Source organism: Alligator mississippiensis, chromosome 2 (assembly GCF_030867095.1).
Source record: "Alligator mississippiensis isolate rAllMis1 chromosome 2, rAllMis1, whole genome shotgun sequence".
Taxonomy (NCBI): Eukaryota; Metazoa; Chordata; order Crocodylia; family Alligatoridae; genus Alligator; species Alligator mississippiensis.
In genome coordinates, this window is record NC_081825.1 from 294,692,488 (window position 1) to 294,713,512 (window position 21,025).

At 48.4% G+C, this 21,025-nt stretch overlaps 1 protein-coding gene across 3 annotated transcripts in view; it reads right to left on the reverse strand.

Moving 5' to 3' along the window:
• Positions 1 to 2,321: 2,321 nt before the first annotated feature.
• The window catches only part of CCDC198 (coiled-coil domain containing 198), a 41,471-nt gene continuing 22,767 nt past the window's right edge, over positions 2,322 to 21,025 (reverse strand). The window contains exons 6-7 of one of the 3 annotated variants that reach the window (XR_002087885.2): positions 6,591 to 6,928; positions 2,322 to 4,842 (exon numbers count right to left, since the gene is read on the reverse strand). Coding sequence is in view for 1 of the 3 variants with exons in the window: in XM_019480014.2 (XP_019335559.1) it covers positions 6,681 to 6,928 (248 nt within the window). In the remaining 2 variants the exon portion in view is untranslated. Of the gene's footprint in view, positions 6,929 to 21,025 lie in introns of all 3 variants that reach the window. The other 2 variants (XR_002087884.2, XM_019480014.2) reach the window with 2 other exon arrangements.

Sequence of the window (21,025 nt, forward strand, 5' to 3'; positions counted from 1 at the left end):
AAGGAGAACAGGAAAGGTCCAAGAGCCCACATCCCTTAACACCTGCCCCACGCCCCTTCAGTGAATACCACCAGGTCCGCTCCCTTGTCTTCCTTTAATGGCTGCAACACTAGGGGATGGAGAAGGGAGAACCCTCATGGAGCTGCCAGGTGGCACCAGGAGAAAGTTTGGTTGTTTGTTTCCCAGGACAAAAGAAATCAAGCAACAGCACCATCCAGGGAGTCAAAGGAAGTTGCTGGAAGTTAGCAGAGAGTCAGGAAAGTGGCACTATCCAGGAAGTTCCCCTTCTCTTTTAAGACCTCTGACCTAGAAGTCAGGGTGCGTGAAGCTCCAGCAATTAGAGAATGAGTCGGCTGGGGGGGCAGAGAACAGATCTTGGGGTTGGGGTGCAAGGCTTGTGGCGCAGAGTTGATGTGGGAGGTTGGGTGCAGACATAGTGGATGCCAAAGGCAAAGTTGTTTTCCTTGCTCTAAATTGGTTACACAAATGGTTGCAGGTGTGTGCACACACATACATGTAGGCGTGTACATCGAGTATAGGCAGGGCAGTTCAAAACCCTTGTTATCGAGTGAAAGGCAAGGATTTCTCGGGGTGATATCTTTTATTGGACCAACTGCATGGTTGGGATAGGCTTAGAGACATAGTGTGAAGTCAAGTAGAAGCAGATTTGCACCTTTTAAATGAACTAAAGTAGATATATATAGCACAAGCTTGGGATAGATTTAGAGAAGCTTTCAAACACAGGGCATTATCAAGCAATTTTTATCTAGCATCTTCACAACATGTTTCCTGCCCTTCTATAGAAGATGCCATGCCAACGTTTTGAAAGAGAAGGGGAACTTCCTGGATAAGGCTGCTTTCCTAACCTCCGGCAACTTCCTTTGACTCCCCTGACGGCATGCCGTTGGTTGATTCCTCAAAGCCTTTTTATTCATTCTGGGAAACCAAACACAATTGCCTATCCCCACGCTGCAGTTATTTTAAGGAACTGGAAATCCAGAGGGCTTAGTCAGTGTTGATCCAGTGCCAGAGGCTGACACGTCGAGGCCTGAGGTATCTCTGCTTGATTTGAGGTTACATACACGTTACCTCCATTTGAGGTATGCTTGCCAAGCCCAATCTTTTTCAAAGGGATGATAATACTTTAATCTCCATTTACAGCCTGAAACACAGCTGTGCGGGTCAGCGTTTCCGATTTTTTTTTTTCTTTTATGCTTTCAGGATAAGGAGATTGCAGCAAGGTCAATTGTTCTACCACACACCTTCCAGGGCCCAGCTGAGATAAGAAGTTTAATAAAGCTTGTGACCACATTGTGGTTCCTTTGCCAAGTCTTTGATGATAACGGCTACATCTGTTTTCGATTGTGGAGTGTAATGGTGCCTGGTGTGGAGCCTTGTAGTTTCCCCTGTGTTCAGGCCTTGATATGTATCTAGAAGTGCAAACAGAGGGCGAGACCTGTACCTTTGCAGGAGAGAGCCCAGGAGGTTTTGGAAAGCACATTTATCCAGACTGTTTTGTGAGCCGCCGTTATGACACAGCTTCGGACTTCAATCAGAATTACTTTTTTATCTCCTTTCTTTCACAAGCACGGCTGAGCCATTTTTCATCTCCTTTAACAATAAAAGATATACTGCAACATCCCAGGTTTAAGACCCATTGAAACAACCTTTACATATTCATATAAAAATACACATGCTACGTCTATGGTTAAAGTTGACTACTTCCCATTATAAAACCCAGGTTTCAATTGCTTCTAGCTTTGCCCAAAAGTAACCATTTTGGCTTGGGAAATAATCAGGAAGGTGTCTGGGTCTCGTTTTGGCAAACGTCTGCTTTTTCTGAGAATGAGGTAGGGGAAAGATGTCATTTTGATCATGTTAAGAAGGTCGAGAACAGCGATCTCCAATCTCCAAGGACTAATAGGCAATGACACCGAACAACGATTCTGCATGTCCCGTAGGTGATTCTGCTCCCCATATTCATCTCAGGTTTTGAGTTTTTAATTTCTTGGGGGCCACACAACATTTGGGAGCCTCCTAGACCACCCGTGGGTAGTCTAGTACTGCACCAATGTGTCTGTTCTGAAATATGAACTGTAGATTGGTTCAGTCAATGATCAAAAAGATCATGGAGACTTGTGACTCGAGAATTACCCTTCTGGTAGGGAGGTGCTATTCCTAAGAAAATCCACCCAAACTCAGTCAAATTATAAACCTCCAAAAATCAGAGTTTGGTAGAAGTTTCTTAGAGACTGGTAACATTATTCCCCAGAGGTCATGTGTTAGCCATAGCTAATCCCAACATGGGCTCTGTGTAGAAATACATTTTAACCTGTTAAACATTTATTTTTTACTCTGTGAAATCTTTCCTCTGGTTCCTCCGGGTTTGGTAACCAGTCACCCTAGAAGACATTGTTTTGCAGCTTCAGATAACACAAATCACGTTGCAATCCATGGCATTTGTGATTATTACCAGTTAAACATCAACACATACCAACACTCACCACCATTACTTCCAATATACATGGATAAGCGCTGTTGCAGCCATGATGGTCCAGGGATAGGAGAGAAGCCAGATCTGTGAGTGGACATCATATCGTTCAATAACTTAACTTATTTAGTTGAGAGAGATGGCAGACAAGCTTTTGGGTTTCAAATGCCCTTCCTCAGGTCTGAGGAAGCAGTAGTCACAGTCCAAGCTAAGTACATGCTAAAACAATTGCCTTAGTTGGGCCTAATTATGTTAATGAAGTTGACCACTGAAAGAGAAGTGGGCAGCTTCCTTTGCCTCACAGATCATAACTTCCCCTTCACCTTTATTTCCCAGGTATAAATGGTACATGACACAAATAGTTAATGTTATCCATATGTAATAATAGATGATGACAATAGATCATAGAACAGATGTTATCTGTACAGAACAACAAGGTCAATTAAAAACTTATTGAAGTGCTCAGCGATGCAGTTCCCCCTCTTGCCTTCCTACAGGTGCTGGCTAGCAATGCTATTTACTACATAAATGGGTTTACATCCAATTTAACATTAAGATTGTACTTCAGTTTACAGGGGCAGATCAGGGCCGGGGGGAGGGTGCACTGGTGCACTTGCTTCCCGCTTTGATTCCTGCTCCACCCAAAGTTTCAAACCATCTGCCTAGCAGTGGCAGCAGCATTTCTACTCAGGCAGTGCTGAGGGAGTCAATTGATTTCATGACTCATTATAAGTGACCTGATCCCTACTAAACTCTTCATTCCACACGTGTTAATGACCTTCTCTTCTTTTTACTGCTCTTTGTGTTCCACCCGTCAAGCAGTCCTTTGTGCTGCAATGCTGTTCTCTGTTAGCTGCTCCTGGTCATGAAGCTCCTCTCTCACAGCCCTTAAGATTGTTTTTAACCCTTTCAATGAAGTTCTATGTGTTTATATTTGCTTCAATCCATCTTTAAGCCCCTGGCATATTAATAAAGCTTCCAATTTCTTTTTAACTAGAGAAAAATAAATGCTGTTTCATATGTGCTGATGCATTTCTGTCGTAGTAAATTTAGTTAAGGGGTGGGTGAATGGAAATAAAATGATCAGTGAGACACATAAGTAATACCTTTGCCCCACAGCAAGGCTTTAAATACAACACTCAACTTTCTCACTAGAAAGACAGTAAAGCACAGGAACAGGTTACTCAGAGAGGCGGTAGAGTCTCCATCCTTGGAGGTGTTTAAGACCCGGCTAGACAAAGCCTTGGCTGAAATGATGTCATTGGGGCTGGTCCTGCTTTGAGCAGGGGGTTGGACTAGATGTGACCTCCTGAGGTCCCTCCACCCCCCCACCCCCCAATTCTCTATGATTCTATGATTATGCTGTTAAAATTATGGACTAGTAGCAACCATCTGAAATCTGTATCTATTCAAAGCTAAAAGCTACTTTAAAGAATTTACTGTTGAGCTTCAGCTGACTTGCTTTCATTTTATTTTGCTTCACTTGTAGGAGAATCTATGTTCAACACCTAGTAATAAAGGGAATTTTTAATACCCAGTACCTGGAAAGCTGTTAGATGACATGGGAGTAAAATGAGCGGCAGTCTGCCATTTTAAAGGTTACACTGAATCGTACATATGAAAATGAAATGATCATTAGTATCAAAGGATTTGGCAGTGCTCAAATGAAAAAAAAAACCATGTTTTTGTATCAATAAGTATGTATCACATACAATAATTTGTATAAATTAATGTTATCATATATTTTTCCTCTCATAAAACCCATGAAGCGGATTGACTGTTTTAGGTATTCATATCCATCTGCAGCACTTTCAGATTCTGGCATCCTGACTATTGGAAAACGAATTGACGCTATCCAGGATAGATGGCATTTCCACCAATTATAGCTTAATTGTTGACAGATGGGAACACAGAAGGGAAATATGCGGCAATCATTCAGGGGACAGGTGTATTGTCAAGTGCCAGATCAATTGTTCCAGCCCATTAAATCATTGACCTTTCCTGTCTGTACTCAATATTAAATTCAAAGCCTTTGCAATGCTTTCTTGCACATGGTGGTTATGCAAGATCTGGAACGGATTCATAAGCATGTTTCTTAAATATATAATACAAGCGGAGAGTCATTTGCCACTAACTACCTTTACTGTTTATACAGTGCCGATCCCAAATTGATCTCATTGTTGTTGTTGTTCTTCTTTTTGTGGTTTGCTTGCCACTTCAGTGTTTGTGGATTTATATACACGGTAGGAACTTGTCCAGAAGCGACAGCAATAGTCTCCTTGAAGAATGCAGTTCCATGTATACACAGCAGACACAGGGAACTGCACAGGGAATGCAGTTCTGGCCCTGGGCTGGAAATCAAGATGAAAGAGTTTGATTTCAGGCTCTGCTACAGCTTTTCCGTATAATCCTGGGCAGGCCAGTGAGGCTGGGATTTCCGAGAAGGGCCTAAGGGACGCAAGGAAGCAGATCTCGCTGAAATCCAGTCAGCCTTGGTGTCTAACTACCTTAGGTTTCTGTGCAAATCTCTGCCTTCCCCTTCATCTATCTGAATTTCCCAAGGGAATAACAACACTGACCTACCTACAACAGACTGCAAGGATACATTCATTAGTTTGCAAAGCACTCAGAGAACACAGGGACAAGGACAGTGTAAGCAGATATAAAATAAATGCCCTAACGTGCAGAATAACAGAGGTCTCAAACTGCGGGCATGGAACGTGTCTGCAATGGTAGTTAGCTGTGCTTGCTTGAAATCCGTGTAGCCTCAGTCTTATGCTGGACTCTTGCTACATGGAGGAGGTGGTGATGCCACCCTCATATTTTTCTAAGCAGAGGTCGGTGCATCTGATGCCATCTTAGACACCAATCTGAATGCAGCTAAAATGACCAAAATCCAGCCCGGGGCCTTCAGATCTTGAACTACTTGGATGACCTGCCAGCAAGAGGAGGGAGGGGAGAGGGACTAATGAGAGTTATGTGACTGAGTGGCATGGTAAGGGTCAGCCTTGCACAGTTCCTCTTGTGTGCGCCCCTCCGTAAGAGGAAGGCGTATCAGAGGCAGGTTGGGGTCGAGGGGCTACTTGGAAGGGACGCAGAGAAGCAAGGAGCCATGCTCCTTAGTCTTGGGTCCCTTGAGCTGACAATCCAAATTCATGTCCTTTCTTAGCATCTGAGGATGTGAACTGTTGCTCATGGAAGCTTATGTATCCTTGATTCATTTAGTCTGTAAGGTGCACTTTTACCCCACCTGCTATCCGAACTCAGGCAAAGCTCCTGCTGAAGTCAGTAGGTGCTTTGCCTGTGTCAGGACTGCAGGTTTAGCCCTTTCAGTACTTGCCAGTGACATCCCCTTACCTATCTCATGCAGTATTATTAAAGTAGCTGCATGAAAAGTCACTTCAATCCAAGTGCAGTGTCATTTGCACTTGAATTCCTTGTATTTCTCTCCATAAAGCAGACTCAGCCTCGCAGCGTGGGTCCCCAGAGACTTATTCGAGAGAAGGGTAAGTTCTCTCCAGAGCTCGGTGAGATATTGTTTTGATGAATAATGTATTTGCAGAAAAATCAAGCTTCAGCAGGGACTGGACCCATTTGTGAGTTTGGATCAAATTTGGTAAATAATTTCAGCTTAAGAAAAGAGGGAATATTTAAAATGTAGAAGAAACATTTTGTTGTGACCTTTTCCCAGATGGAATGGTTCGTTTTGGAAATATGGATATGCTTTGTTTATACATTTTCTAAATGAAACCATTTCACTCCTGATACATTTAATTTAAAAATGGATTTAAATTACAAAAGAAAAGACTTTAAAAAAAAAAAAGGATTAATAACCCAACTAGGAAACAAAATATTTCATTCTGAGTCAAACAAAATGGTCTGTGTTGTTCCCAAATGAGATTTCTCAGTTATTTTGTTTTGCCAAAAAAAAAAAATTAAATCCATTTTGGTTTGGATCAAACTAATTTTCCCCCGTGATATCTTTTGGTTCAGCAACAGAACCATAAAAAAATCCATGATTTTGCATGTACTTATTTCCACATTGTTAAGATACTCATAAAAACCACATTTACTTCACAGGATAAGTCATGATTAATACCTTCAGTGTATCCAGCTAGGGGGTTTTAAAGCCTCGTGAGATAACTGCTGTCCCAGGGGATAGCTATGGTCCCATCCTGGCCCTTGGCGGTTAGAAGTGCTTATCAAAGAACTCATCAAAGAGAGAGATTCTCTCTGTCTTGGTCCTCACAAGCGCTGGTCTGTGATACAGCTTTCTCTCCCCGCTTTTCCAGTCCTCCGAGTCAGTGCTAGAGCTGTCCCAAAATAGCTCTTCTGCCGCCTGTTGCTTTAGGGACCACATTTCCACTTTACTGCTTTGCCTTAGATGAGATTCAAACATTTGGCGTTGCTCTAAGAATTCTCCATCCCAGGTAGTCCCTAAAAACAGAGAAACATCTTAATTATCCTAGCTTGCATATGCAATCACAGAGGCTTAGCAGATATTTGCTACAGGCTGATGGAATTGCATAAGATGGAAATCAGGCCCCATCAGGTCCTTCTTGCAAAGCCAAATGTTCTTGCTCTTTCCTCTCCTTATGACAGGAAGAAGTTTTAGTTTTAGTTTTCAGAGCCATTGTATGTAGGAAAAGGGTTGCATCTCCTTAAATTGTCCTGTAACAGCGCTCACTGTATTCTGGGTTTTGAGCAGTCACCAGAATCCAGTCAAAGCAGCTGTCTGCATGCAGCCTGCCTCCAATGTTTGCACGTAGTTAATAAATGCCGTTTTTTGGACCCAATGGTGCCCACGTGCTTTCCTCTGGTTGTCACAGTGCTAAGAGCATGGGACCCAACAGATCTCCTCTAGAATTATCCCAGGATTATAGCTCCAGACTTATTAGGCTATTTGTTTGCTTTGTTCATTGGACTTATTTTTAAAGGCAGAGATTTTAGACTTCTATATAAGATTTTTTTCTTATAGATAGACTTCTATCTATATATTTTTTTCTTTCCTGAAAGCCTGTTTTTTCCAATTAGCTTCTTGGGTTCAAGACTTTCCACAAAGCCTTAACCAAGCAAAGCACTTAATGGGTGTCTTTAACCATAAGCGTGTGAGTTGCAATAGGGAAGCCAAGCTCCTGGAGCAGCCCAGGGCACTAAACTTTCTGCAGGGTCAAGTCACACATGATCAGGTGAATAATTTTGAGCTATCCCATGTGACAAAGGGCATTGTGGTCTAGCAGATAAAGCACAAGTCTGGGAGTTAGGACTCCTGGGTTCTGCTGCTAAGAATCAGGCCTGTTTGAGGTCCATACAGCCCCCACTCTCCCCTTCCCATAGTGTCAAAGCACCTTATTATTTGTAATGTATTTATTCTCACAGTAGTCCCGCGTTATGACCCCCATTTCACAGATGGGGAAATGAAGGTTTGAAAAGACCATATGACTTACCCCAGGTTATTCAGGAAATCTATGGTAGGACAAGACCTGAACTCAGGTGTCCCAAATCCTAGATTAGTGTCCTATAAGCACTGAAACAGCAAGATTCAACTGAGACTTTAAAAAAAAATTCATTAGTGAAAAGCTGTAAGTGATAGCTGTTTTTATGCAGCATCAGGGTATCGGCAAGCAAGCAAATTGCGGGGACGTAAAAGTGGATGGGGAGGAGGTGAGCGACAGCAACTTCCTGGTAACCTCCTATGGGCCTGTTCTTACCCTGTGATAAGTAGCAACTAAGCTGCAGGAACGTACCTACCCCTCTGTGAACCAGGGCTAAGCTACCACAGTTAGCTTTTAGTTCTCATGAGATAAAAGCAGGCTCATGGACAGAGCAGCTGAAATGTAGTAAGTCCCCAGCTCCTTTTACCTCACTGCAATTCACTCAATTGTCCATGCCTTAACACCTAATTGGAGTAAATATGAAAATAGAGCCTTTGCCGCTGCTTGTGCTGTAGTGGGTCTTCACAGATCAAAAAGAGGAACACCAGCTTTACTTTTCCTATAAAAGAGTCTGGGACTCTGAAACATGAAGGCCCAGACAGCGAAACCAGGTTCTGCCCCCCAGCTATATCAGTGTGGGTGCATCTTCACGTGCACTTTACTGCAGAGTTGACTAAATAGCTCCGCAGTAAAGCAGCACCTTCTACACCTACCCAGTATTAGGGTGCAATAAATTAATTAACTCCACTGTAAGATAGTAGGGCTGTGCAAAGCTTCGGTCGCTGATTCAATTCGGCAGAGATTCGGCCCGATTCCGTGCTGAATCTCCAAATCCGAATTGAATCAGGAGACCCTTTAATCTCTCCAAATCGAATCAGAACCCTCTGAATCGATTCGGAAAGATTCCGCAATTCGGACATAGACACAGCTTTAAATGTTTTTTCTACACACCTCAAGGTACCAGGTGACTCATGATTGCTGCAATGCTGTGGCAGATGGAGCATCCCACAGGAGCACAGGGGGCTTCCCAGCACACTCGGCAGCAGACCTGGAAGTGGACTGCACTTCTGGTCCACTTCTGGGCTCACCAGGGAGCACATGGGGGGCCCCCTGCACCTCCCCTGCTCAGTGACTGGTGCCTCCTGGGTCTGGGGGGACACCCAGGGTCCCCCTGTGGCCGATCGCTGAGCTGGTGGGGAGCAGGGGGTTCCCCCAGTGCACTCCCCAGTGGTCCTGGAAGCGGACTGGAAGTACTGGAAGGGGAGATTATGCTTAGGGGCAACCAACACGGGTTCATTAGAGACAGGTCCTGTCAGACCAACCTGGTGGCCTTCTATGACCAGGTCACAAAATCCTGAGACACAGCGGTAGCAGTGGACATAGCCTTTCTGGACTTTAGGAAGGCCTTTGACACTGTCTCTCACCCAATTCTCATTCAAAAACTAGGGGACTGTGGCGTTGACACCTGCACAGTCAAATGGGTCGCTAACTGGCTGGAGGGCCGCACCCAGAGAGTGGTGGTGAACGGGTCATTTTTGACCTAGAGGGATGCGGGCAGTGGGGTCCCCCAGGGCTCGGTCCTCGGGCCCACACTGTTCAACATCTTCATCAGCGACTTGGACGAGGGGTAAATGTACCCTGTTCAAATTCGCAGACGACACTAAGATGTGGGGAGAAGTGGGCATGCTAGAAGGGAGGAACAGGCTGCAATCGGACCTAGACAGGTTACAGGGGTGGGCGGATGAGAACAGGATGGGTTTCAGCACTGACAAGTGCAAGGTGCTGCACCTGGGGAGGAAGAACCAGCAGCAGACCTACGGGCTGGGGAACTCCCTTCTCGTCAGTGCAGAGACAGAAAAGGATCTTGGAGTCATTATTGAGGCCAAAATGAACATGGGCCGACAGCGTGGGGACGTGGTCAGAAAGGCCAAATGTACCTTGTCATCCATCCACAGATGCATCTCAAGCAGGTCCAAGGAGGTGATTCTCCTCCTCTATGTGGCACTGGTCAGGCCGCAGTTGTAGTACTGAGTCCAGTTCTGGGTGCTGCACTTCAGGAGGGATGTGGACAGCATGGAGGGGGTCCAGAGGAGGGCCACTCGCATGGTCCAAGGACAGCGGGGCAGGCCCTACGAGGAAAGGCTAAGGGACCCGAACCTGTTCAGCTTCCACAAGAGAAGGCTGAGGGGGGATCTAGTAGCCGTTTACAAACTAGTCAGAGGGGACCAGCAGGCATTGGGGGAATCCCTGCTCCCCTGAGCACTCCCAGGAGTGACAAGGAATAACAGTCACAAGCTGGCAAAGGGTAGATTCAGCCTAGACATCAGGAGGCGCTACTTCACAGTCAGGGCGGCTAGGATCTGGAACCAACTGCCAAGTGAAGTGGTGCTGGCTCCTACCCTGGGGGTCTTTAAGAGGAGGCTGGATGAACACCTTGCCAGGGTCGTTTGACCCCAGTACTCTTTCCTGCCATGGCAGGGGGTTGGACTTGATGATCTGCTCAGGTCCCTTCCGACCCTACCAACTGTGAAACTATAAGACTACTTCTGGTGCACTTCTGGGTTCACTGCCAAGCATGCGGAGGGCCTGCCTGCGCTCCTGTGGGATGCTCCATCTGCCCCAGCATCACAGTGTTCACAATCTGCGCCTGGTACTTCGAGGTATGTAGAAAAACATTTAAAGCTGTGTCTATGGCTGAATCACTGATTCACCGAATCAGCATCAAATCTTCAGATTCGGATTCAGCTGAATCAAATCAGGGACAATGATCCAAATCAAGGAACCGAATCACTGTCCCTGATTCGGACCAAATCCGAATCGAATAGGGCCCGTTTTGTACATCCCTATAAGATAGTACTGTCTGGGACAAGTACTATCCTACAATGGAGTAATTTAGTGTGCCAAAACACACACGTAGACAGTGACCAGGGCTGGCTGAGGCATGAGGGTGCTACAATGCAGGGGCTGTCTCCTGCCCAAACCTACACTGTAGCACCCTCGTGCCCTAGCCAGCCCCTCTGCAGCATGTTGAGCCAGGGTGAAGCAGCTCTGACCTGGTGCAACGTGCTGTGTTCCCTGGCACATATATAAACGCTACACCTGGGAGCCATAAACTCCAGTGCAAACTGTGCCAGAGTTTATTGCTACGTGCTAATTGCATGTGTAGAGGCACCCTGTAAATCCCCAATTTTTCCAATGAAAACATTACTCCAGAGATCAGAATTCTGCCCAAAGGCACAGATTCGAAACACTGAGGCCGATTCACTCTAGCCTGTCTCCATTGGAGATCCTGGTTTATACCACTGAGAGCAAGAGCTAGATTTAATGGGGACAACGAAAGTGCTCAGAGGAAGTGGTTCAAAGTGAGCACCAATGAAGCAGAGAGGACAGGAGGCTTGCCCACAGGGTCTGTGTCTGAACAGCGAAGGTTGTTCCAGATGAAAAAGGTGATGAGTGGTAGGTTGCGGTGTATGCTGACAGGTGGCCCAAGAAGGGATGGCTCCCTGCATGAAGAGCACTGGGTTACATCACCTGCGCAGCGTGCCCAGAACACGCAGTGCAGTTCATTCACATTCTCCATCTCTGTAGAGAGTCAGCGTTCTGCTGTCTCAATGGCCTCTCTGCCCAACAGCCTCAATTTAGTGTTTTGCTTTGCTCTCCTCAGCTGACTCCTGCCTCAAGGCAAAATTTCAGGGCAGTCCATCAGGGGAAATGCAGAGCTCCTCTAGCTAGCCAAGTTGTCAAATATGTTCTTGCAGCAAACCAGTGGTACTTAACCTTTAGCCAGCAGGGCCATGTCATCCAGCCCTTGGGACTCCCCATGGATCCAGAAATTTGGCAGTGGGGGAGCAATGGCAGTATTAATTGCCACAGCTCTGAAAGCCATGGCAATTAGCATGGCCACCAGTCCCCCACCGCTATACTTTCCGACCCTGTGGGAAACTCTGCATGCCAGATGATATAGCCCTGTGCAGCAGATATCACCAGTGCATGGGGTTGTTCTGTGGCCTGATCCAGTATGCAGGGCTGGATGGGCATACAGGGTAAGACCATGGCGCACACAGCTGGCAGATGGGGTTAGACTGTTGCCAGAACTGATGCGTGAGGCCAAGCTGGCATGCCAGATCACATCCACACACTGACCCCATGCGCTAACCCCATGCTGGATCCAGCTCATAGACTGAGCCTTCTCCTGGGATCTGTCCTGCAGACTGACCCCACACCACTCATCTGGACTGCAGGGCCAGAAGGCTGAGCATCACTGCAGTAAGCTATTGTAAAGCCCTGAGCAATGCACTATGGCCGTGTTTAGGAATGCTGTGATTTTGGTTTCACTGTTGTGGAAGAAGGGAAAAATGGAGTTGAATCTCCATTGTGTGTAAAGGTGCAAAACATGTATTCAGCTTAGGCTATGGGAAAGTCAAAAAGACATGACCCAAAACTGCCAGACTAACACAGACAGCCCATCCTGTCCTAGTCTAGTAAAAAACAAAAACTTAGCACAAAAGTAACCACAAACCAGCCTGCTGAGTCAGCCCAAAAATGGAAGTGACCCCTGAGGTTACAAGTCAGAAGACCCTTAAAATCTGCTAACAAAAATAAATTGATGCTAACAAAAATAAATTGAAGACATGCGCATTACTAACAAAGTCATGGCAAATGCTGATTGGTATATGTCGTTGCTATGCTTATGATGTCATATTTTCTATATGAACTCGCCTCACCTGTTGTCCGGGGTCAGACCTCTTCACAATTCTCCAATTGTGTATGAGTCTGTCCAGAATGCATTCTCTAATAAACCAAGCTTCTGCTGACCTGACCTAAAGTTTGCTGCGTGTGTTTACCACGACACTGTAATACACTTATTCAGTAAAACCCACCTTGTGGGAGCACCCAAGAGGTCAATAAAAGCTGACAGCCTATTTGAGATATCATCTTCATTAAAGGTTTAACCAAAGTGCCGTAGAAGCCACACAGGTCCACTTTAAAATGGTTGCTTATGACAGTAAGTTGCATATAGGGAGGTGGCCTTACACCTCTAATTATAATATCTTTCACCAGCACTGTGCTGCTTCTGCTCCCACTGCCCTGCAGCGCAATGATATTCTTGGGTTTTTGAAGTTCTCCATCATCTTCCCCCACACACAGCAACTTTACACTATTGCTCTGTTGACTTCCCTGCAGCTACTCCTGATTTTCATCAGTGTAAGTGAGATCAGCATCCTGTCCAGTACCCTTTGATGAGCTAGATTCCAAGCACTCTGTGTTTTACAATGTCTTTCCCAAACTGTGTCAATGTATTTAAAAGAAGCTTTCAGTGTCCCAATGCACTAGCTCTTCTATGGATTACATAATATTCCTTCTCAAGTCGGAGCTATCTATAATACAGGAGCTCACTAGAGAGGTCTGTCATCTTTGAAAGATGAAATAGCTTTGAGTGGAAGCCAGATTTCAGATAACTGAAGTATCATTGTGCAATGGCTAGAAGCCACCCAACTAAGAAGATTCTTGCTTTAATTAGCACTCACCCAAGGGGATGGGAAAAGTGCTATGGTAGCTGAGTGGGCTTGGGACATTTGGAAGATGTTTCCATATAATGGCACTCAAAACACTGGACAAAATGTTGCCATAATCAAGTTGGTAATCTAAGTTATGAAGACTTTCACTGCACAGTCCCATGTGACAACAGATGACAATCAAGAGGGTGATAATACATACGAGTGTCATATTTTGGAATATGTTTCAGTAATTGAGCCAGGGAGTGAGCCATTTATTATTCATTGTCTGCTTCTAGCATCTGACCAAATAGGTTGTTGCCTGTGATGGCTCTTGCCCATGGGCAGACCTAGAATTTTGGAAAGGGGGGTGCAGATGGTGAGGAGCACAATCACATATTAAACGACACATATTTTTCTCCAGTTAAAAATAAACTAGAACTTTACTAATACACTGGGGACCCAGCACTGTATTGTGCAGGTTAAGGTTGAAGTGAAAACAAATATAATCATTGGAAATGAGTTAAAAACAACCTGCAGGGCTATGGAAAAGGAGCTTCTTAACCAGGAGCAGCGAACAGAGAGCTGAATGGCAGAACAAAAGACAAGTTTGATTGGTGGAACATAAGGCCATTAAAAAGAAGAAGGGGTTGTTAACAGCTGGGAATGACAAGTTTATTAGGGATCAGGTCAATTATAATGAGTCTTGAAGTCAATTGACTCCCTCAGAACTGCCTGAGTAGAAATGCTGCTGCCACTGCCAGTTGGCTCTAAACTTGGGGTAAGCCAGGAGCCAAAAGGGGTGGAAGTACACCAGTACACCCTGCCCTGGATCCACCTCTGCTCTTGCCTCTCTGAACCATAGTCTTGAATGTGCATCTTGCCCTGCCTTCCACCTAGCTTCAGACTAACATAGCTCCCTGGGCTTCTCTAGCAGAATTCCCTTTACTGTTGAACTGATTAACAGATGTACCCCAGCCAAGGTTTGCTCATCCTTCCAGATGCCCCAGGTGTGTGATCTATCTTTAGGCAACCAGCCATTTTCCTCCATGTAGAGCTCAAAAGACCCTTCCCTTCTGTTCCTCAGCACCAGATTCTAACTCACCTTAAGTTGGGCCTGACCCCTTCAGCACCTACTTACTTCCAGTTTTACCCCTCCAAAGTTAAGCGCATGCTTCAGTGTATTTCTGAGTCAGCCTGGGTGGCTCACTGCTCTACCTTGAGGAGAGCGTCTCCACTTCCTGCCAGCTATGGTTGGGTGCAAACAAAGGATAATGTTCATGGAAGGTTCCTGGGCACTGCAGCTCTGCAAAGGGAGGAAGCTTTACCCTCTAAAGGACTCAAGCCATGTCTATGCCACTTCCCCACCAGACCTGAAACCATGGCTGGGTAATCAGCCCTGCCCACTCACTCCCATGTGCAGCCCATGAGGTAACACATAGTTCACAGCAGCACTGAGACAGCCTGGGAGCAGCATGGGGGGCTGGGGCAGGTGCTGTACAGCTGGGGTGGGGCACAGGACTGAGCCGTGAGCGACTCGCTTGGGGGGGTGGCTCCTGCTGCTACATGCCCTCCAGGAGGGTATGGAGGAGATGTGCCTGGGATCTGTGTGGGGCAAGGCGGGCTTGGGCCGGAGCTGTGCCAGGCTCTTCCCAGCAGGGGGGCGGGGGGAGGCTGGGGCTGGACCAGGCTGCGCTTGGGGAGGGCAGCAGCTGTGCTAGGAAGGGGGCTATGTGGGGGGGCTATAGCCACCCCAAAAATTGCCGTAGCCCCCTACCTGTAGCCCCACTCCCAGTGCCACCATCGTCCATCCTGAGCACAGTGCGGCCCAGCCCCCACACTGGGAAGAGCCCGGCCCCTGCCCACAGCAGCAGCCTGTCCTCACCCCATTCACATATCCGGGGCACACGCCCCCCCATGCCTTCCTGGGAAGTGTGCAGTGGTGGGAGCTGCCATCACCTCCCCACACTGGGTGCACCCTGGACATGCCACTCACAGCTCCATCCTGCACCCCCCACTGGCTATGCAGGGCCTGCCCCTGCCCCACTCCCTCTCTCACCACTGTGGGGGGAAGATCGAGGCCCCAATGATGAGAGAGGGAGAGGGGCACAGGCAGGAGCAGGGGCTGGGTTGAGTGGGGCCTCAGCTAGGCCAGGTGGTGGGACAAGCAGAGGCCCAGGGGGCACGTGCCTCCTGATCTGTGTGCGGGCAGAGGCAGCTGCCGCTGAGCACTGGGCTTTGCTCCCTGCTGCAGCTGCACCATGCCCCCTGGGGGGACACACGTGGCATTGCACAGCTCTTGGGGCAATGGGGCAGTGTGCAGTGGCAGCTGTCTCTGCCCCATGCACTGATCAGGGCAGAGGGGGCATCTGCCCCCCAGGCCTCCACCTGTCCCACCACACGGCCTGGCCCCACTCACCCCAGGTCCTGCTCTTACCTATGCTCCGCTCTCTCCCTCACCACTGGACTCTTAATCTGCCCCTCCCCGCCCCCCTGGCCCTTTCCCCTCCCCCCAGCCCTTCCCCCACAGACTTACCTGCTGGGGGGCTGGGGCACATGCATTCAGCCCCCCTAAATAATTTTTCCTCCCTCTGCCTATGCTTAAGACTGCTCTGAGCCATCCATGTTGCCTTGGTGCCCAGGTTTGGTGCACACTGGGCACATGAACATGAGTCACTTTATTTGAGATTAAAGCAAATTACTGTGCAGTGTGGGTATCTACATGAGATGCTGTGCTATGCTGTAGTGACAAGCTACGTCGCTGTAGCTCACTGTTACAGCAATGTGGCATTGGGGGACACAAACCATGATGTTGATGGTACTGCACAGTAGCTCATTGCTACTGCAGAGTAGCATGGGAAAAAACCCATGCAGCATCGGGACTGTGCAGTAATGCCGGTTACTGTGCAGTCATTTAGTACTTGCTTAAACAAGTACTGAATGACTGCGCAGTAACAAATGCACAGTCCAGCGCATTTGTAGATGTGCCCAGTAAGCGTCACCGTCTACATGTGCTGATGCTTACTGCATAGTAATTTACTCTAATTATGAGTAAATTTGCTACCTGTAAACACAAGTAGCAAATTTACTCACAATTACTTACTGCACTGTACAGCACGTGTAGACCATGACTGGGAGCAAAAGTGGGAGATTGCTCCCTGCCCCTGGGATCTGCCTCCTGCCGGGATGGGTTCTGCCACCAGAGCCTAGGTGGGGACAATGTCCTTTTGCCCTGGCAGCAGGGAGCTCCAAGGCCCCACTCAGCAACTGCTAATTCGTCATGTTCCAGATGCTTTCACAGCAGTCTCATCTATCATTGCAAAGCTCCTTTCTCTCTCCCAGCAGAGCTAAGGGAACAAGAGCCCCAAGCATCCTCCAGAGTTCTCTCTCCCTCCTCCTGCTCAGCTTTCATCTTCATTCCTGTTCTCAGGTGCCCAGTCTGCCACTCCTACATAAAGGTGAGAGGGGGAGTGGTGTTGTGAAGCCACTTGTATCACCCTATATCCAGGTTCCTTGATTCGGCTTGTTCTGCATTCACAAATGGATCCCAGAAAGCTGCTGGGACCACCAGGGGAGAGGGTAAATCAGGCAATTATTTCATCTGGCGGGCCTCTTACCGAGTTTTGACAAACTTTTGAGGGCTGCATGGGTAGCCCTGCCTCTTGATAGGTGCCCCGCCCCTTGACAGGTGCCCCTGGTCACCATCTTGTGACCAAAAGTTCTGCCCTCTAACCCCTGACTTCTGCCACAAGAAGTTCCTCCTCTTTCCCCTGGAAATACTCCTTTCAGGAAGGGGTCTTGCCGTCTTGGAACCAGAAAAATGCCAAATTATATTCTAAAAATCAAGCATCTACAAAATTCATTCATTTTATTTCAAAAAATATTTTTGGCCTTACTTACATGTGTTTGCATAGTGTACATAGAGGTGATTGCACACTAGCTTAAAATAAAGTCTTACTCTTGTATATTGGGGAGGGGGCATAGGGGGTGGGTATAGGTTTGTGGGAGGCTGTGGGTGTGTGGGTATGTGGGGTGTGGGGTAGGGTGTGGGTGTGGGGTTTGTGGGGATGGATAGGTGTGGGGGGTGTGGGTGTGAGGTGAGGGAGCATGTGGGTGTGTGTGCGTATATGTTGGGTGTGGGTGGATATGGGGAATTGTGTGTAGGGAGAGGGTAGCTGGGGTGTGTGAGGGGGTGTGGGTGTCAGGGTCTGTGTGTATGGCAGTATGGGGGGGGTGGATGCATGTGTATGGTGGGTATGCATGTGGGACTCATCCTATGAACACACACACACATATATTCTGTCCCTCCCTCCCTCTCTCCCTCCCTGCACACTCTCTCTCTCTCTCTCTCTCTTTCTCTCCCACTCTCATTGCTTGGGTCCAGCAATGCAGCCAGGAGCCACGTGGTACTGGAGCAGCTGGTGGGCAGGCAGGGAAGTGCTGAAAGTGGTGGCAGGCAGGGGGCAGCGGCAGTGAGCGAGCATGTGGGAGCGCAGCAACAGCTGGGCAGGAGCACAGGGCCCACGCTGATGTCCTAGGGCCAGTGCTGGCAGGGCCCAGAGCAGGGCAGCAGGAGCACAGGGCTGGGCTGGGAGGGGCTCTATGAAGCCAGGTCCACTCCCCCCTGTTCCTGTTGGTGCAGCCCAGCCCAGCTCCATACAGCCCTGCCAGCTCATGCCCCACACTCCTGCCACCCCGCTCTGGGCCCTGCTGGCACTGGCCCCGGGACACCAATGCAGGCCCCATGCTCCTGTCCAGCTGTCATTGCACTCCCGCACAACCCCCATCTGCCACCATTTTCAGCACTTTCCTGCCCGCCATTGTGGCACTCCAGCTCCATGTGGTTCTCGCCTCCATGGCCATGACTGCAGGATTCAGCAGGAGCTGGCCTGGCTCTGAGGACTGCAGTGATTGACCACGGTCCTCCCCTGCCCCCCTCCTCCCACTCTTATCTGAGTTTCCCTCCCAGGCATAGGGAAGCAGGAACAGCCCCACAGTCCCAGGCGAGAAACCTGCTAGCCAGAGGCTACTAGTTGGGGGGTGGGGATTGAGGGGCTGGGCATTGCCAATGCATAGGGGATGCAAGTGGGTACACATGCACCCCCTGAGATTGGCGGTGCACGCTCTAACAGAAGTACTGCCAACACTGCCAGTGGCACCTGCAAGCAGTTGCCACACACTCCCCAATGCTGACACTGCTGCAGCGCCTGTGGGAGCTCCCTGCTCACCATCACCATGGCCCCACCACCAACACTGCCGCTGCCACCTGCGGGTGGCAGTGTACCCCCCCCCCCCAGCATCCGGAGGCATGCATTGTTCATGGGGCAGGGGGTGGTGCGGGATGGGGTAGAACTGGCGGGCATTGCTGTTGGGCTGCTGGGTCCTACTGCTGGCTTCCCCTGGGTCCTACTGCCCCTGGGTCCTGTCATCTTTGACAGGCAGCCAGGGATAGATAAATATTAATTTTCTAAAAATTTTAGGGGCTCCACTTGCTGAATAGAATGGCCTGGCAGGCTGGATCTGGCCCACAGGCCATATTTTGCCCACCCCTGGGGTAGATGTATCAGCAGGGAGGTTGCAGACAGCTTCCCATGTACATGGCCACTAGCAACTAATCACTGATCATACCCTGAGTGCTGGCAGCCTTCTCAATGCCTCTCATACCATCTGAAGCCTTGGTCAAGGGAGCCATGTGGCACAGACTTAAATTAGGAGCATGGGAAGGTAGAAACGCATAAGGGTGGGGCCTGCAAGATACACCAGAAATCCCCAGCGGGGAGGCAATGGTCTCCAAAAGAGCTCTGCTGCTCAGTGGGCAACCAGCTTTGACCTCAAAGCTACCAGCAGGTTTGAATTTTAGGACCATGGTCCCAAAGAATCCCGGAAAGAGAATGCTTGGCTGGATCCAAACCCAAATAGTCCCACTGTGCCAGGCAGGTTCCTAGTGACAAGACAGTGTGGCTCTTTCCGGTGTTACAGGAACGCAGCTATATTGCTGCCAGTTTGGGAGGAAGCCCCAGGCTCTGCATAGCCAAGTTCCCATGGTGTTTCTCCTGCCTCTCAACACAGCTAAGGAGCCCTCCTTGCTTCACAAAGAACAACAGGAAGTAATATTGTGACAAGTCTCTGCTCCAGTGGGGGACGAGTCATCCTTGTGGGAGCCAATGTTTGGCTGCTGCACTGGCAGGAAACTGACCCTGCCCCAAACCCAACCTTAAAGCCAGCAGGGCCGACAGTGGTATGCTGCCTGCATGTCTCCCAGGAAGCTTGCATGTTGTCCTGTGCCCCGCACCTGGCCTTGACTCTGGTCCCTTGTTCATTGGTGTCAGGCTTCTGACCCTTACCTTGCTCCTGGCTTTAGTTCTCAGCTCCTGACCCTGGTGTGATCTGTGGCTTCCTGACTCTGGCCTCCTGACACCGGTCTGTTCCTGACCACATCTTCTACACCCATTCATCAGTAGGATCACTGGCTCCAAACCCTAGCTGTGACCTTGTCTTGAGTCCCAACGCTAGACCCAAATTCCTGACCTGAGGCCTAAACACAAGGCTCAACTCCCCATGGCCCAGTTGTGGCAGGCATAGGCAACTGGATTTAGAAATCTGTGGAGTATCTGGGACTAGATTCTGCTCCCTGAAAGTTGGTTGCTTTGTCACTGCAGCTAGGCACTGAGGAGGAGGAGAAGGAGGTGAAAGAAAGATGGACCAGCAAAGGCTGATTAGCGGATGTAAGCAGTGAACAGACTAAAGGAAAGCAACCCAAAAGATCATTCCAATAACTCTTCAGACTCCCTGTTATACGGGCGTGCTTTCCCATCCCCTGACTGCTTTACTGCCCATAGAAAATGAGAGAAATGCAGAATACCTTGCAAAGCACAATGCAGAGAGGTGGAAAAGCCTGCTGCCATGCTCAGGCCACAAACAGGTACAGAATGGAGCCCCGTTCATTTCCCCTTATTTGTATCCTAACATTTTGAAGGGTTCCTCCCCATGCTGCATTTTTAGTCTCAGTTCCCTGAAGTTTGGGTTGAATTATTTCTGTAGACTTCACAGTCTGCAGCCCTGTTGCAATTTCAGTGGCTCTACAGAGGTCAGTGATACAATTCAGCTGAAGATTGGTCCAGGGGCTTAGCTTTGAGGTGGCCAACCTGCAGCATGGGTGCCTCAAGTGGCACCGGCAGCTTGTGTGTGTGGCATGTGGCGGATTAGGGAGCAGGTTGGCCACACCGCAGCAGACAGGACAGGGAGCAGAAAGCAGAGCAGCAAATCGAGCAGGAGAAGGGGACAGGAGTGGCACTCAAGGAGGGCATGGAGCTTAGGTCTAGCCCCCCACTGGTTTGGCGCACATGCTCAGATATTCACGTGAAAACAGCATGTGAAACTTTTACCATCCCTCAGGCGCTTTACACACCAGAGGTCCATGTTCTTCCACCAGGAAGGAACTTGGCCATTGCCCACAAAGCTAAGCCATTTTCTTTACTGATAAGTGGGTGCTTTGCTTTGTCTTCCCTCCTTGGGATGTCTTTCTGGTACAGCGAAGCGAGTGCCATGCTAGCTCAGTTCTGTGATGAAAGCAAAGCGAACCAAAGGTCTTTTAACAAGTAATG